General features: G+C 38.3%; 1 protein-coding gene across 2 annotated transcripts in view; it reads left to right on the forward strand.

Annotated features, from left to right (window-relative positions):
• Sugct (succinyl-CoA:glutarate-CoA transferase) overlaps window positions 1-14,907 on the forward strand; it is a 721,641-nt gene extending 706,734 nt beyond the window's left edge. For both annotated transcript variants that reach the window (XM_059263379.1, XM_059263377.1), the window contains one exon: window positions 14,376-14,907. In XM_059263379.1, the coding sequence (XP_059119362.1) occupies window positions 14,376-14,539 (164 nt within the window). In that variant the 3' untranslated portion in view covers window positions 14,540-14,907. The remainder of the gene's footprint in view (window positions 1-14,375) is intronic.
• The last annotated feature ends 2,644 nt before the right edge of the window (window positions 14,908-17,551 follow it).

Below are 17,551 nucleotides of genomic sequence, written 5' to 3' on the forward strand. Positions count from 1 at the left end.
GGCCAAGATTCCTCACCATTATGACATTTACAATCCTGCCAAAGGAAGAAGATAAAAATAGTAGATTTGTTAAAAGTATAAGAACCACGACCTAAAGAGGGCTAAGATGTGGTGGGTCAGAGTGGCAGTTGCCCTGTGGAGATGTCACTGGAGCAGTGACTTGGTCTCTTTGATTGATGTGACAATACCCAGCCTACTGTTGTGGCACCATCAGAGGGTTCTGAACTGTGCAATAGCAAGAAACAGCTGGGAATGAGCCGCAAGAGAGCATGGATACATTAATTTCTCTCTGCTCTGGACTGTGAGTGCCATGTGACCAACTGCTTGAAGCCTATACCACTGTGACTTCCCTACTGTGCTGTAGTTTGTGAGCTACAGCAAACCCCAACTCCCCTAAGTTTCTGTTCTAACAGCGTTTGTTAGAGCAACTGAAAGGAAACAAGGACAGACATGCTGTGGTTATGATGGATCTGCTGAGAAGATCTGAAGGACAGGAGTGAAAGGTTCAAGGCTATTTCAGGAAGGACAGTGATCCATGCAGAGCAAACAGTGGACAAAGACACTTAGAAGTGTACTGTAAAGAGCCAGTTGTCTATGTGGATACACAAAGCAGGGAGGGCATGGAAGAGAGACATCAAGGGAAGCTGTGTGGATGAGGTAGAACCTATAGCCCATTGTTAAAGACTAAAATAAAAAAGACTGCACAAGACCTTGAGTAGAAGAATAAGATGATTGGAGTTAATTATTTAAAGGATGATTCTTCCACCTTCCTTGTTGAGAATGCACTTGGCATGAAGCCCTTACATACAAATCCAAGCAAGAGGTAGTAGTAACTGCAGCAGGTTGGTTTTAAAAGCTGGTTGGATTCTGTATGTATTTTGAAGCTAATCAATAGGATTAACTGATGGATTGGACATGACACATGACATACTTAAAAAAAAGAGGAATCAAGATGACTTGATTTAGGAATGTGCACAAAATAGAGCTCTCTGCAAGCTTTAATTTCTCTCTAACAATTTTTTAAACCATTTTGAGTGGCTTTGTTTCTGAATCTGTGAACATGGGAGATTTTTGTTTGTTTTGTTCATGTTTCTCTGGCATTTATACTTTGAAATGGCACTATATGGTAAGCACTTTGGGGAATATCAAAATAGGGATCAATTTTGGTCTCCAGAAAATGACAAGAGATGACAGAATTGGAAAGAATAATGCATGGTAACAAAGTAGATCAAAGATTATGGGGAGTCAAAGAAGAGATGTTCCTTTGGGCTGTGGGAAAAAGAAAGCTATATAAGAAGTCATCTTACTGTATCTTTGAAGACAGTATAGACTTGGGAATTGTCCAGGTAAAAAGCATCCCAGGCTAGCCTGTGGACCAGATCCAGGGGATAGTTAGTGCTGGTTAGCAGATGGGATGATTGAGGGGAAAGAGTGAACAAGTTGTTTTCATATGGTGGGATGCTTTGGACAAAGGAGGTGGCAGGAAAGGTCAGACATGTGAGGGAGCTGTTTCATGGATGGGACTGCTGGGAGCTGCCATATTTCAAAGATACACCCGTGCTGTTACCGAGAGGATGGTTTTGCCGCAGCTGAGATGCGAGTCTGGAGAGCAAGGACTCTTCAGACCTTCCCACCTGCACTGTACAGGCAAAGAGGGCGGAAATGCAAAGATCAGCTCTTCTGACACATAGTGAACACATCCTCATTTTCTCAACAGCAAGGTTAGGGACCTAATTGTCTTCATTCTTCTCTGAATAAAATTGTGATTTGTATGATTGTAGAGATTCTTGGGAAAGAAGAGAAAGAGGATGTAGAAATAAAGCTGACTCCTTTAATAAGGAACCAAGAAATCCAGAAATTTATTAACTTGCAAAAGACTTTCAAAGATTTACAGAAGAACTTTCCAAAGCTCATTTGAGGTAAGAGCCACAAACAGCCACCTGCTCCAACTCCACTCGGTTCCTCTTCTCAAACGGAATCAAAATGCAATCTGGCTTCTATGACTGGAAACATCTTCCGGTATTTTCCTTAATGGAGTGCAGAGGCAGAGGAGGTGAGGAGAAGGTCACTACTTTGAAGGTCTATGAAGCTTAAAATGTTCTGGCTACAGACTTCAGCTGAACCAATTTTGTTTTCCATGGTGAAGTCTAACCAAACAAACTCTTGGGAATACACCCAAAGAGTGTGTGTTGAGCACTTGAATTTTAGAAGGCAAAGAAAGAAAAGAACTGATTGTTTTGGCAAAGAGCGTGTTGTCAGCAAGGTGTTTCTTCACCCTCTTTAACATTTTCAGAAGTGTGAGAAATGATTTAAAACAAATATGAGTGTTGGGAGGAGGCTTTCAGGACAGAATTCCTTCTAGCAGGACATTTTTCAGAAGCCTCAGTAGAAAGTCTGGGTTGTGTACTTGGAGGTGACACAGCTTGTTCTCTAATGAATATGAATAGCATTTCCTTATGGGCCATATATTTTTCCAATAGGAAATGGAGAATCTACTATGACATTTCAGTGGATTGGAATAAGATAGATAAATCAAAATACAAGTTTCCTTATTCCCTTTTCAAATGAAAGATAAATGCCTTAATATATTAGCAATCACAAAATATGTAAGTATTTATAAAACAGTACTGCTTTTTAACACCATCTGCTGAAGAGCGGTATTTATTCAGCCACTGATATGAGAACAGATTTTCTTCTACATTATGCAGAGGGGAAGTACATCCTTGTGCTAATAAGCATACACTTTGTATTTCGCCAGCCTCAGTTCTAATGAAATTCTTTAGCTGATAAGCTGTGCAATTTTGATAACGTTACTTAACATTACTTTCCCCTTTGATGAAATGGTTTCATTATAATCATACCTTTTAAAGTCATTTAGTTCATCTGACACAGTAATATATGGAAAGCATTCTGCCAAATGCCTAACATGTGTAAGTATTCGATAAATAATAACTATTATCATGTAGCTTCAAAGTATTTCGGATGTCTGGACTGAACTATTTTTTAAAAGGTTCATCAGTGAAGGTCTTGTCTGATTGCAGTAAATAGGTCTCTGTACTAAACTGAGGCACAGATCACAATCAGGTTGGAGCATACAATGTTTTTAAATATGATGTAGTTCTTGTTCCTTCTGTGTGTGAGTCCACTGTGAGTTCACAGAGTCTCAGATTGCTGAAGTAGTTACTCTTTCTTACTTTGCTAGTCAAGAAAGGAGAGCCCTACACTTGCACTAAGCAAGTAGATGTTCTGCCATGGAGGGAGTATTCTCATATCATCCACTCCCACTGCATTAGAACTTGTATGGCCCGGCCCAACTGAACAAAGGTTGAAACATGTAGTACAGTTTATTTCTGAAAGTTGCAGCTAGAAAATTGTTGAACAACACTAATGATCATCATAGAGCCACTGAAATAGCTAAAATTAAGACTCTAATAGTGGCATTGAGTTAAATGAGTCAAGTGCTGGAGAGTGGCTCAGTGGTTAAGAACACTGCTCTTTCAGAGGACCTGAGTTCAGTTCCCAGTACCCACATGGGGTGGCTCACAACCACCTGTAACTCCAGCTTCAGGAAGATCTGTTGCTTATGATTTCTGCAGGCACTTGCATTCATATGCGCATTCCTCCACATAGACACCCACAAGTACACATAATTAAAAATTAAAATCTTTTAAAAATATTGTGTAAGAATTCATTAGAATAGAGCTTACATAAAGTGCTTCTGAACACCAAGTGAGGCACAGATGACCTAGCCCACTTGATGGCACATAGCACATGTTGCCTTGAGTTTCTGGAATGTCTGACCCCATAAGCAGTGTCATAGTTTGAGTGCTTTGGATAAAGATGTCCTAAGCCATATTTATTCTGTTATGGCCTTCTTCCATGATTATATGCTGTTTAAATGGTCTTATCTGTTTTTATCTCACATCTAATGGGTTTAATGTGTTCTAACTGTATGGTCCCATTTGGCACGTTAGATGCTATGGCTGGGAGGCGCCATATAAAAAAATATTGTTATTGTTATAATGATGAATTCAAGCACTAAAGGGGAAGTTGTGAAATCTTTTGATACTAAGCTATCATTATTTTTAGCAAAATGAAGTTTGGCTTCTTACTACACTAGTAAGCCCTGAAGATTAAATGCTTGCTCTCCACAGCATGGATCTTAGCAAAGGGCCAAAGAAGTCAAAATAAAAACATTTTGAGATAATGTTTCATACATTATGTGACAGATGTTTGCTTTTAAGTATCCTTGAAAAGTTAATATGATATAAGAAATTAAAAAGAAAAAATAATAGTAAATAAAGCAGACATATTTGGTTTTAATTCTAGTTATTCTTACCACTACTGATCACACTAGCCTGCTGTGTTAATTACTTAACCCTTTGTGCTGATCAGCTGCCATTTAGTGTGAGACAGAGCAAGAGGCTGTTTCACTGCTTTGGAAATACATCATTAAGACAGGAGGTGCATGCAGTTCTGGAAAAAGGGACTGTTCAAGTCCCTTCCCTCAGGATGATGTGGTATTATGTTCCCGTTACTTGAATATTCATTATGGTTTCCCACATGTTTTTGGCTACCTCTGTTTCCTGCAACTGTTTGTATTATTAAGTTGATCTGGCTTACAGATAAGTGGCTTGAACTTGGATAAATGGTAGCTTGGGATGCTCACGTAGATTGGGTAGATCTCCTTTCAGCCTAAGAATTATGGATGTTTTCTAAAGGGAGGTGAGACAAAACAGTCAGGGTTTTGTTACTGAAGGGCCTCAAACCACAGATGGAAAACTCCACATGGCTAGTCTGAGGAATTCTCTAGTGTGCCAGGCACTGGCCTTCCGTGTGCCTTGAACCAGACAGATTTCCAGAGAACACAGCAAAAACTTCATTTCTTTCAGGGTGAGCAGAAAGAAGGGCATTGGGAAGCATTGCCTTGCAGAAATAGGAGACACTGTTAGGGATTGGTGGTTGTGTGATTATATGACTTTCCACATCTGGAACATTGGCATTTAACAAATTAATTTGAAAAGATGAGATATTAGTGAGTACAGATACTATAAGAAATCTAGAAGGACTCTGATTTAGGAAAAGGAAGAAGATAGACTGAGGGAATGATGGAGCCCGAAGCTGTCCTTGCCGGATTCTGATTTAGGAACCATGAATTCAGTTCATTGTCAAGCTGAAATAATTTTCCCTCTTTTGTGCTGCTCTTCTACAAAGAGATCATGTGGAAAAATTACAAAGGACTGGGATGCAGGAGCACAAGACTACCTGGATTTCTGTTCTACTAGGTCTGCAACCCTGAGCAAGTGATTTCCCCTGCATCTCTCATTTTTCCTCATTTGCTAACTGGAGGTGATGAGAGTGAGTTCTGACTTTGTCCTAAGGACTAAGTGAACAAATATATAAAGCACATACAGTGGTGTTTGGCACATGACTAATGTTTGTTAAAGAAGTAAAAGAAATGGCCTGTTTCCAAAGCACCTTCAACTTTAAAAGGAAGAAAATATGGCATGGATTTCTACTGTGTGCATCTTTGTGATTGCCTTTGTTAGCACAGAGGGAAAACATCCTATTTAGTTTGCCTCTAAATGAAAGAGAACTGTGAGTTGCTTTGTTTGTATTTTTGCTGTAGGGGAAAATGTCAACCACCTTTCAAAAGTGAAACTGCCTTAAGTTGCTGTGGGATGTCTTTCTGTATGCTGTGAATATATGTTGCTACTATTGGTTGATAAATAAAACCATTTGGCCTATGGCAAGTCAGGTTATAGCCAGGTGGGAAATTGAAGAGACAGACAGTAAGAAGAAAGGCAGAGGTAGAAGAGATGCCAACCTGCTGCCCGAGGAACATGCCAGCAGACTGGTAAGACATGAAACATGTGGCAAAACATAGATTAATAGAAATGGTTAATTTAAGATACAAGAGCTAGCTAGCAAGAGGCCTGCCATAGACCATACAGTTTGTAAATAATATAAGCCTCTGTGTGTTTACTTGGGTCTGAGCAGCTGTGGGACCACCAATGAGAGAGATTTGTCTTGACCTCGTGGCTGGGCAGGACCAGAGAAAGTTCTACCTACATTAAGTTCTACCATGAAGTCAATAGAGATTGATCTGCTAAAGACTAAGGCCAGGTCAGCAATTAAGAGCACTTGTTACTTTGCTGAGGAACTGGTTCAGGTTTCTAGCATTCACATGGCTACTAACAACCATCTGCAAATGCAGTTCCAGAGGATCCACTGCCTTTTTAGGGCTCCCTAGGCACTGCATGCACATGGCACACAGATATACATGCAGGCAAAACACTCAAATTAATGACAAAGAACATAGGCATTTTTACAAATAATTGAACTAACATTGAACATCAGGGATACTACTTTTTAGTCATTTAATTTGCTTCTAATGGACACAAAACATTTTTGATTCAATAGATATTGGCTGGGAGCTAGATGTCTACCAACAGATGAATGGATAATAAAACCATGGTACATATATACAATGGAATTTTGTTTTGCTATTGAGAAATATGAAATCATGAAATTTGTTAGATATGGATAGAACTAAAAAATAGTATTTTAAGTGAAATAAGTATCCTAGCCTCAGAAAGACAAATATGGCATGTTCTCTCTCATATGTAGATTCAAGTTTCATATATATATATATATATATATATATATATATATATATATATATATTTGTATGGTCATGTGGATATAAGTCAGAAAACTATACTGGGGCCCAAGAGAGGTGAAAAATAGGCTTTAAGGGAGGGAGATGAGTGCATGTGCTATATAAGACTGGAAAGGGGAATATTGGGACCAGGATAGTTTACTGGGGACAGGGCAGGGAGATAAGGGGAGTGGAGAAGAGGATTAACCAAAGCATTATATGCATGAAAATGCCATAAGAAAAACTTACTTTATATGCCAGTTTCAGAAAAAATCAAAAAGAGCTTTGACAGTAGAGAAAAGTCTACATATACAACTTAGGTTTGGGTTTTTTTTTTTACAATTTTAAAAATTAAATATAATTATATTTAGAGTTTAAATGTATCCCCTCTGTCTCCTCCCATGCACCCTCCTTGTTCCCTTTCAAATCTTTTCCTTTAATCATGTATGTGCATGTACAATCTACTGAATTCACTTAGTGTTTCTTGGATATATGTGTTTTCACTGATATTGGATAACAAGTGAGGGGCTCATCCCTGGGGAAGACTAGTTCTCCTTCTCTCAGCAGTCATTAATTGCTTGTAGCTCTTTGTCTATGGGTGGGGACCATGAGTTTTCCCTTTTCCACATTAGAATGTCTATTGATACTGTCATTATTCAGATCTTGTTTGAGCAGGCATACTTTTGAGGTTTCATGGGTGTAGCCTCGCTATATTTTTAGGAGATTCAATCTGACAGCAGACTTCCTATTCCTTAGGCTCTTACAATCTTTCTTCCCTTCTCCTATTATGTTCCACGAGCCTTAAATAGGAATTGTGATGTAGATGTATCAGTTGGGACTGGGCACTCACCTACAAACAGTTGTTCTTTGCATTCTGACCAGTTGTGGAAACCTCAGCATCAGAGATGCTGAACAAATACAATTGCTTAGATTGCTTTGGAATGAAGACCTTTTAATGATAAGTAACATATATGTATAACATAACATAACAGTATATTATATATATATATATATATATATATATATATATATATATATGCCAGCTCATCTCTGAATTTGAGATTTAGAAAGCTAAAGGTGTTAAGACCCAATCCTTGATATTCTCTCTCTCTCTCTCTCTCTCTCTCTCTCTCTCTCTCTCTCATAAAACTTATCCATCTATCATTTAGTCTTTTACTCTGGCAAGTGGCTGTACCAGTTGTTCTTTTCAAATGAACAGGATTCCCTTCCATTCTTTCCTCTTTACTATGTGTATTCATTACTTTTTTATTGCTGTGATAAAACACCATGACCAAGGCTAGCTATTGAAAGAAGAGTTTATTTGGGCTTATGATTTCAGAGAGTTAGAGTCTGTGATGGGGGGGCCAAAGACATATCAGTAGAAGCAGGAAGCTGAAGGCTCACATCTTCACCTGCAAGCATCCAACAAGGACAGCAAACTAAAATTGGCACAGGTCTTTAAACTCCAAAAATCTGGCCCAAATGACACACTTCCTCCAGCAAGGTCACAACTCCTAAACCTACCCAAACAATACCATCAACTGAGATCCAAGTATTCAAATGTTTGAGACTATGAAGGATATCTCATTCAAACTATCACATTCCACTCCCTGGCCTATAAAGATCTGTGACCATATACTAATGCAAAATGCAATTAGTCCAACTTCAAAAGTTTCCATAGTCTTTCACAACCACAATACTTCTTGAAAGTCTCAAGATTAATATCTCTTCTGTGACTCCTGGCAAGGTCTAAAAACAAATTATATACTTCAAATACATAATGGCACCAAATATATATTACCACTCAAAAATGGAGGAATGGGGGCATAGTGAAAAACTACTTGACAAAAATAAGACTGAAACCCAGCAGGATAAACATTAAGTTCCATAGCTTCTTGTCTGGTGCCCAAGGGCTTAGATTGCTCTGGCCTCCCTGCCTGCAACATGTACCACCCTCTTGGGCTGGCTCCTCTCCCTGAATACAGCTCTCTCTAACATGTATCTCACAGCTCTGGAATCTCCAACATATTTGGGTCTCCAGTGCAAGCCAGACTTCACTCATACAGTGTCATGCAATGGCCTTTCAGGGCCTCTTGCCCTCAAGGCTTTTTTGCAGAGACTTCTGTGATGGACATTGAAGCACATCACTACCAATTTAGGATTGTAGTTGCTTTCCAGGAGCAGAAAATGCCTTATGCTTTCTTTTACAAGTTGGAAGACAGCTGAATGGGGACATGCCCTAAGGGTACCCTTCCCTTTATTCTTATGTAGATCAACAACCAAATCAGTATTAGGCTCTCTTAAAATTCCCTCTCCCAAAGGTATTTTTACATTTAGTCTCAGGCAGTTCTTAGGACATGGGCTGAAAGCAGACAGTTTTAGTTTTTTCCCCAAAATATCACAGCAGCTATCACAGCAATGGTCTCTAGCCCATCTGGTCAAACTGTTCCTCTCTGAAAACCTTGAGCTGGGCCTCCACAGTACACAGAGCTCTCAGTACTATTGTCTTCCTACTGCCTACTAGGATAACCCATTAAGCTCCATTTACATCCTTCAATCATGTCTCTAGTCCGAAGTTATGAAGTCTTCCACATTACTCCAAAAACTAGTATTATCAGGTCTGTCACAGCAATAGCCCTCTCTCTGGTACCATCTTCTGTGTTAGGGGCTTTTCTATTCCTGTAATAAAATACCATGACTAAGACAACATAAGAAGGACAAGTTGATTTGGGCTTACTGTTCCAGAGGGTTAGAGTCCGTGATGGTGGAACAAAGACTTGGCAGCAGAAGCGAAAAGCTGAGGGTGCACATCTCGACCCACAAGCACCCAGGAGAGACTGAACTAGAAATGACGGCATTTAAACTCTCAAAGCCTGCACCCATGACATAAGTTTGGCCTTTTATGACTGTTCCATTTATTATTTTTTTCTCTTCCTTGCCCACTATTCTCATAGCATTATTCTCTTGTAGTCTTGGTTTATAATGATTTTATCATTTTTATCAGACTATAGCAACTTGCTTATTCTTTTTTGTTGTTGTAAGTTATAATCCTTCCATGATAGCAGGGCCAAGAAAACATTTTAGATTAATACATAATGAAATAATCTAGACCAAATCTTGATAAATACTCAAAAATTGTAAGTAGAATAAATTAATGGATAAATGCACTAGTATATGAATAATGTTTATTCAAACATATTTAATTGCTAGCAATAATTAGTTTAATAATTTTTTAAATGAGAGAGCATAGACCATGAAGTCTAAAGACTGGAGATTTTATTATTATTATTATTATTATTATTATTATTAATTTTTTGTACAGTATATTTTGATCATATTATTTCCCATCTCCCAGCTCCTCCCAGAACTTCCCCATCTCTGTCCCAACCCAAACTCATGTTCTCTTGTTCTTTCTCAAAATGAAAACTAAAAACAACCCCAAAATCTATCAATTGAACAAACAAAACAGTAAAAGTAAAAGCAAACAAGAAGCATGGACTGCATTTTGTATTGGTCAATTACTCTCGGGCATGGAGCTTGCCCTGGGGTGTAGTGGATATATTCAGTGTCTCTCCACTGGAGAAAAGAGATTCCCCCTTTGCAATCAGGTATAAATCATAAATAGTTTCTTGATTAGAGGCAGGACTTTGTGCCTAATTCTTCTCTGTGTTAAGATTTTGTCTGTTAAGACTAGAGTTCTTATCCTAGATCTGTCACTGGTTACAATACTGGGTAACCCCAGAAAATCAATTTACTCTATAAAAATCTGAGTTTTCTCACCTGTAAAATATAGGCTACAATAGTCTCTACCATGTAAGTAGGGATATCCTGTGACATAGGAAATCAGAAGCACAGTCCACATTCGTAAGGATCAAAGAAAGGCGACTTGCCACCACTTCTTTCATATCATAGGAACCATGGAAGGCAATGAAGACCCACTAGCAAACACAGCTGGTATCATTCCCACTTCCATCTGAGATACAAGCAATGACCCAAACAATTGAATGTGGTATTCTAAAATAAGGTGAAATAAGGTGTAAAAGGTGATGGGGGCCACTCAAGTGGATGACATCAAGTTCACCTGTGTTTTTCTTTGCTTATGTTTCAAACATGAAAAAAATCTTGTCAAAACTTTAGATCTGCTTTGTTTTTGGATCTTGACTTTTCTATTTTTCTATAGTTTCTAATTATTAATTCTTTCTTGTATTATGGAAACTTATCATTATTGTGTTTTTTTCTGCCTTTTGGCTATACCAGGTATATTTTTAAAGCCCTCTTTGTCTTCAGAGATTTTCCTTTTGAAGTCCTTTGTTCTCTGTCCCTGCCTTGCTGGCTCACATACAAATTATCAAACGGAGACTGCCCTCCTCTATACCATTAAATAGGTCTTTTTCCTTCCTCTGCTCTTCTTCCTCTTGCTCTCTGCTCCATTCATTCCTATATTTTAATGGATCCATGTTGAAGCAACTTGGTAGATTTAGACTTGCAACTGAAAATGTCTTCATATTTGAATAATCACCTGTCTTCATGTTTGGCTAATCATTAGAATAGATATACACTTTTAGATTTAACAGAATTTCCTTTAGAAAGTTGAATGTGCACTATTTTCCTCTTGTTTTCAGTAGAGACTGGTGAAACAGTTGAGTACTCTGATGTTGCTCTTTTTGAGACAACCCATTCCCAGCTCTATTGTTACCCTGAGCCTGTTTGCCTTCTCTAAACCCAGGAAGACCTTCTGCCATTCTTAATGCTGCCATAGAATATTTTATATGAACATCAAGATGTAAATCTTTCCTTCATTCATGACATTGGGTCTCTGTGGACTAAATCGAATAACTTGCCTTCTTCCCATTCATCATAGCATTTGGTGCAGAAACTTCTCACCATCCTTGTTCCTTTACTTCTTTCTGGGATTCTGGTCCGTTTTCTAAGAGCTCTTGGCTTCTTTCTCACATTTGTTTCATTCTATTTATACTTTCCTCTTAAATGCTTGGAATATCTTTTACTTTATTTCCTAAATTTATAATTTGGAATATAATACTAAAAATCATAAGCATTAAATATTGTCAATTTTGTCTCTGTGACATTCTCTTTTTTTTGTTTTAAGCCATCTCTGATTGTCCCAGTGTTTTCTTTTCCTGTTCTATGTGATATTCATACTCCTGATGATCTTTGACTGATTGTTTAGTAAAGAATGAAGTTTAAATGTCTAGCATTGGCTTTTTTTTCTTGATGAAGTATTTTTCACTCTTATTGAATCCAGCATGAGCAATAATTCCCAAGTCAAGGCAGTTTATCTGCAAACACTTAAATTTAAGGGTGATTGAGACAATGCTTAGATTATGGGGATCCTCAACTCTAGAAGTGAGGAGGATTTTTACTATGGGACTAGCATCACATTATGGCTTCTAGTGTTTCCTGAGAATCCTTTTTGAACTTCCTTTTTTTTAAAAACAACTGACTGATATTTTGTTTGTAGTTAAATACTGGTGGCCTCTACTTTTACAAAGCTTGCACAAGCAGAACTAAATGAGATCAGCTATTTGACACTGAGACATGCAACCCTATGATTTCAGTCCTGTTTCTTCTAGTCCCAGTCTGTCTTTGTAATGACCACTGACTTTAAGATCAAAGACTCTGACATAGTAAAGCAGGATAACTGTCATTCATCTCTTCTCAGCCTCCCAATGTGTAATGTGTTTGTGTCCTCCCTTACTGGGCAAGAACTAGCCCTGACAAAACCCTCCTATACAGTGCACTCCAGGAAGATATGAAAAGGAAAGGAACTCTGCTCCACTTCAGAGAAAGGAAAACTTTAAGCATCAGTTGTAAGTTATCTTTGGTCTATAGACGAGGGCATGTTGTAGGAAAATACTGAATGTAGCAGTGTCAGGCCATGTCTGGATGCTGTCACTGTCAGATGGCATGCAAACAAGTATTCTTATTAATATAATTCCCCAAAGGACATTTCTGTTGTACTGATGGACATTCTGTTAACTATGCATACTTTGGTTGATTTGTTCTTGTGATGTTCTCAAATCAGGAGTGGGCTGCAGAGGAACTAGGATGTAGCTCAATAATAGAGTGCTTGCCTAGCATGCCCAAAGCATGTAACCAGTTACAATTCAAAGAGAGAAAGAGAGAAAGAGAGAGAGAGAGAGAGAGAGAGAGAGAGAGAGAGAGAGAGAGAGAGAGAGAGAGATTAAAATGTAGAATGTCAAGCAGAACTGGCTTTGTTCTGTTATCCTATTCACCACCATGGTTGATGTGGCTGATATAACTGGTAAGTGGATGCCCCCTTCTTCCCTCATCACTCCATGTGTGTCCCTCCCAAAGCTTCCAAGAAGATGACCTTCCCTGAAGAATGAGGACCAGTTTTCAGTCAAGAATATGTAAATAGTCAGCTGTGCTTTCTTGCTAGAACCTTCAAATAAGTTCCCAGGAGACAGAAATGTGCTACTTACAAACTCTTTCAGGGACTACTACCTAGTTTACAACCTTGAAGCCTCATCACAAGAGATATAAAAGATCATCAATATAGAATGAAGAAACACATTCCCAAATACCCAGCTTGACCGTGGAGGAGTGGGAAGCATCATGTTAGGAAAAATGAACACACAGCTTTTAATGTGAGGCCATTTTTGTGGCATCTTCATGCCATCAGTCATGTGGCTTGTGCCAAACCTTTCCCGGCTTTATTATAGTTATGTGAAGAATAGGAACAATAAAACCAATTGTCATTTTTGAAAGTATTGCTAGAATTCCTCTGTTTACAATGACTCAGTTCTGTCAAATATCTGTCAATAAATATATTCATCCCCTTAAACTGCAAAATTCAAGAGAGATGTAATGGCTTTCCTAAACATAATAGCTAGCAAGTTTTGTGTGTTATTATGGGTAACAGAATTCTTACTTAGTGTTTTTTTTGTCTATTTTTCTCAATTAAATCCTTACCTCAAGTCTGTGTGGTAAATGTTATTATGTTACAGTTGTGGGATATGAAGCTCTGAAAGGGTAAGTAATTTGCCCAAGATGGTTCTATTAAAAAGTATAAATCCCACCAAAGTCCCAACACAAGTCTTCTTGACAGGGAAGCTTGGCCACATAGCTTCTAGTACCACTAAAAGCCAAGGAAAAGAGTCAGAGTCAGGATTTGATATATATTGAACTAAATTTTAGAACTATACAGTAGACAATGAATTGCAAAACTCTGGATTGCTTTCATTTGGGGCCAGATAGCTGGCTTCACAGACACACTTTGAATCTGTGGTCATTATACTCTTGAACCTATAGTCTTCCCAGATCAATGTTCTACCCATGAAGGTGTTTGTGATAGGGAGGGCAGCTTATGAACACACTGGGTACAGACATGCAGCCCACTACATGCTGATGTACAGGTTAGAAAGTCACTGCACATTTTGATGAACTTGGGTTAAGAAAAGCTGCATATGGTCTGGAGAGATGGCTCAGACATTAAAGGCTAGGCTCACAATCAAAAAATCAAGAACTCACCCTCCCCTCCCCCACATCCCTACAAAAAATAGAAAACAAAAACAGAAAAGCAAAACAGAACAAACAAACAAACCATGGTGCATGTGCAAGGGCACAAGTAATACAGAAAATCTTGGAGTCCATTGGAAATACTGCATTACTTGAGCAATTAACTTCCCAGGAGCAGTCATTAACAGACCTTTTCTTTCCCTTCCTTTGACAGGTCCAGCTGTGAGATATAGCAAGTTCAAGATGTCAGAGGCAAAGGCACCTCCCCTGCTGGGACAGCACACGAAGCACATCCTGAAAGAGGTCCTCAGATATGATGACAGGTCTATTGGGGAGCTACTCAGCTCTGGTGTGATACAACAACATGAAACCAAGTGAGAGAGGAGAATGCATCAGAAAACTGCCCCTGGCTGGCCCAGACTATGCTCTGTGCATGCCTCTCCCTAGTCTTGAGCCCACTGAAAGGTAGAGTGAGAAATGCAGTATCCTGCCTGGAAGATCCTTGGATGACTTTAAAGTCTTGTGCCCATTTAAAAACTTACGATTTTGGCTTTTCCCCTAGAAAATTTGTTGGTTTGTGGACTTTGATTAATTCTATTTTTTTTCATCCATAAGAGCTGATGACCATTTGGTGATAGAATGTTGTTCTGATTTGATTACTCCACAATGTACATATGTATGGAAACATCACGTTATGAACTGTAGTTTCGATTTGTCAATTGAAAATAAAACAAAATATAAATTTTTTTCTGGAAAAGTCCTCTTTATTCTATTTACCTTAAAGCCCTAAAATGTTTGCCTGTCTCACCCACACAAGCCTGAAAAAAAACAGAACTCTTGACATTTTCTACTTGTACATAAAGTCCTCATTTAAATCTTCGTTAGGAAGTCAAAGCAATAAGCAGAATGACAGTCTCCATGATTGATTTTAAACAGTATAACTGAATTTCAATCCCACAAACCCTTTGTTAGTCTGTAATTTAAACCATGGACTTTGCTGATGTCTGTTGTAAGGCTAAACTCCACTCTGCCCATGAGGAGTAAATATTTGCTTTATATTGTATCCCTGGTGATACTGTGATGTGCAATGGAATATCAATTCCAACCTATTCATTTAGGGTGTGAGTATTTGTGTATATAAGAGAGCATAGTGGTCCCTCTCTTGCTACCTTATTTTGAGACATAGCCAAATGCAACACACTTTAAATAAATGTGAGGTGATTCCTCGCATGTTAAAGTGTAAAGAATACCAAATGGGAATATGATAGGAAGCATTTCTTTGTAATTTCAAGATCTCTGTAGAAGACAGCATCATGTCTTTGTATTTTGATTTGTCAGCAAATTACAGCTATAGAAAATTCTATCTTGAAGATAAAATGTGATCAGGATATACATATATTAGAATGAATTATCACAGAAAACTTCAGACCAGGGCATCAGGTGCCATTTGGTCAGTGTCCTGGTATGACTTCTGTTCATGGCCATAGGCATACACACTATAAAGCATTGCATTATATGGTGGTAGTAACTGAAGGCTAAATTACAGATGTTCGTCTTTCAAACTGATTCAAAGCTAGTTTTCTTTTCATTTGTGATGGTTTGAGTCACTTACTGGTGTTTTAAGGTGCGTTGTGTCTCTAGAATCAAGGATATCAAATAAAGAATGAATCTCTACAGACTTTTCAGAGAAAAGCATCCTAACTTTGGTACTCCCCCAACCCCAGCTTTGCTGTTCAACGTGTCATGTTCTGAAGAACCCCTGCTATTACTCCATTAGACAGAATTTTGTCATAATGTAATAGTTTGGTGCCTTCTGTAGTTCTTTGCCTCAGTTCCTAATTTGTTGGGACAGATACAAGAAGTTTCACATTAAGCTATGCATTTAAAGATTTAATTATTTTATGTGTAAGAGTGTATTTCCTGCATGTATGTATGCATATCATTTGTATGCCCAACACCTGCAGAGTTCAGAAGATAACATTGAATCTCCTGGAAACTAGAGTTTAGATGGTTGTGAGCTACTACATGGTTTAAGAGCTGAATTTAGGTCCTCTGCAAAAGCAGTGAATGCTCTTAACCTTCAAACCATTGTTTCAGCCCCCAAGCCAGACATTTAAAGAGAATGCCTTTATAGTCATATGACTCATATGGAAATCAGGAAAAAGCTGGGTGACAGAATTGATAAAACCACATATCTTGAAAGCCAAATGCATCATTTTTTCCAGTGAAACATAAAAAAATCTCAAAATGCAAATACTCCTTATTGAGCAATAGTTCTAAATATGTGAATACCCATGTGTAGGAGGATTCTGTCATGCGTAGGGACAGAATATACCTCTTAAACTTTCAGGGTCGCCGGGCGGTGGTGGCGCACGCCTTTAATCCCAGCACTCGGGAGGCAGAGCCAGGCGGATCTCTGTGAGTTCAAGGCCAGCCTGGACTACCAAGTGAGTTCCAGGAAAGGCACAAAGCTACACAGAGAAACCCTGTCTCGAAAAACCAAAAAAAAAAAAAAAAAAAAAACCAAAAAAAAAAAAAAACACAAAAAACCCCCAAAAACCAAAAAAACAAAAAAACTTTCAGAGTCGATAAAAACTGAAGTGTTTAAATATGGTAGGACCACCACTGAAGCATGACTGTGTCTCCAGATTCTGACCTCCACAGCTTAGAATGATCCAGGAGAACTTTGGATTTCTGGTCACTCACCCAACTTAAAGTATTTACTCCACTGATTAAAAAAATAGTTCAGGCTATGCTTCAAGTTCGCATTGATTATCAGTCCTGAAAGAAACACTGTGCTTACTAAAAATTTAAAATTTCTAGCAATATGCCCCAAATCAAATTATGCTTATAAAAAAATGTGCTGTTTTAATTATCAGAGCTGGTTATCTTACACAGTCCCCCAAATAACACACTACTAAGATACCATATGCTCAAGTTCAATTTGTGTCAAGGCCTGCCTTCTGGAAGGTTATGTCTGTGATTGGCTTCAAAAACTCCTTGAAAATCAGTGAGTTAATTGTTACAGAATTGGAGGTATGTCCACAAGCAAATGAGCTTGTTTTTCCTGAAATTTTTCTTGTTAATCAACACATTTTTTTTTCTGGTAAATAACCTGATATGCTGAATGTTCTTTTAGCAGAAATAAAATAAACATTGATGACTTTTGTATGAATGCTGTAGTTATCCTCCATCTGATCTTGTGTTTGAGACACCCAATGGCATTAGAGATCCAGTCATGACTGGAGAAAACCAAGAAGGTCTTCTACTGGCTGTTTGATATTACAACCTTAGCCCACCATTCTCAGCTATCACTATGAGAGGGCCTCTATGTGAGGATCTCACAACTTCTACTTTTGAATCTTCTTACAGAAATGTTGACCCATTTGT

This window comes from Peromyscus eremicus, chromosome 5 (assembly GCF_949786415.1).
Source record: "Peromyscus eremicus chromosome 5, PerEre_H2_v1, whole genome shotgun sequence".
Classification (NCBI taxonomy): Eukaryota; Metazoa; Chordata; class Mammalia; order Rodentia; family Cricetidae; genus Peromyscus; species Peromyscus eremicus.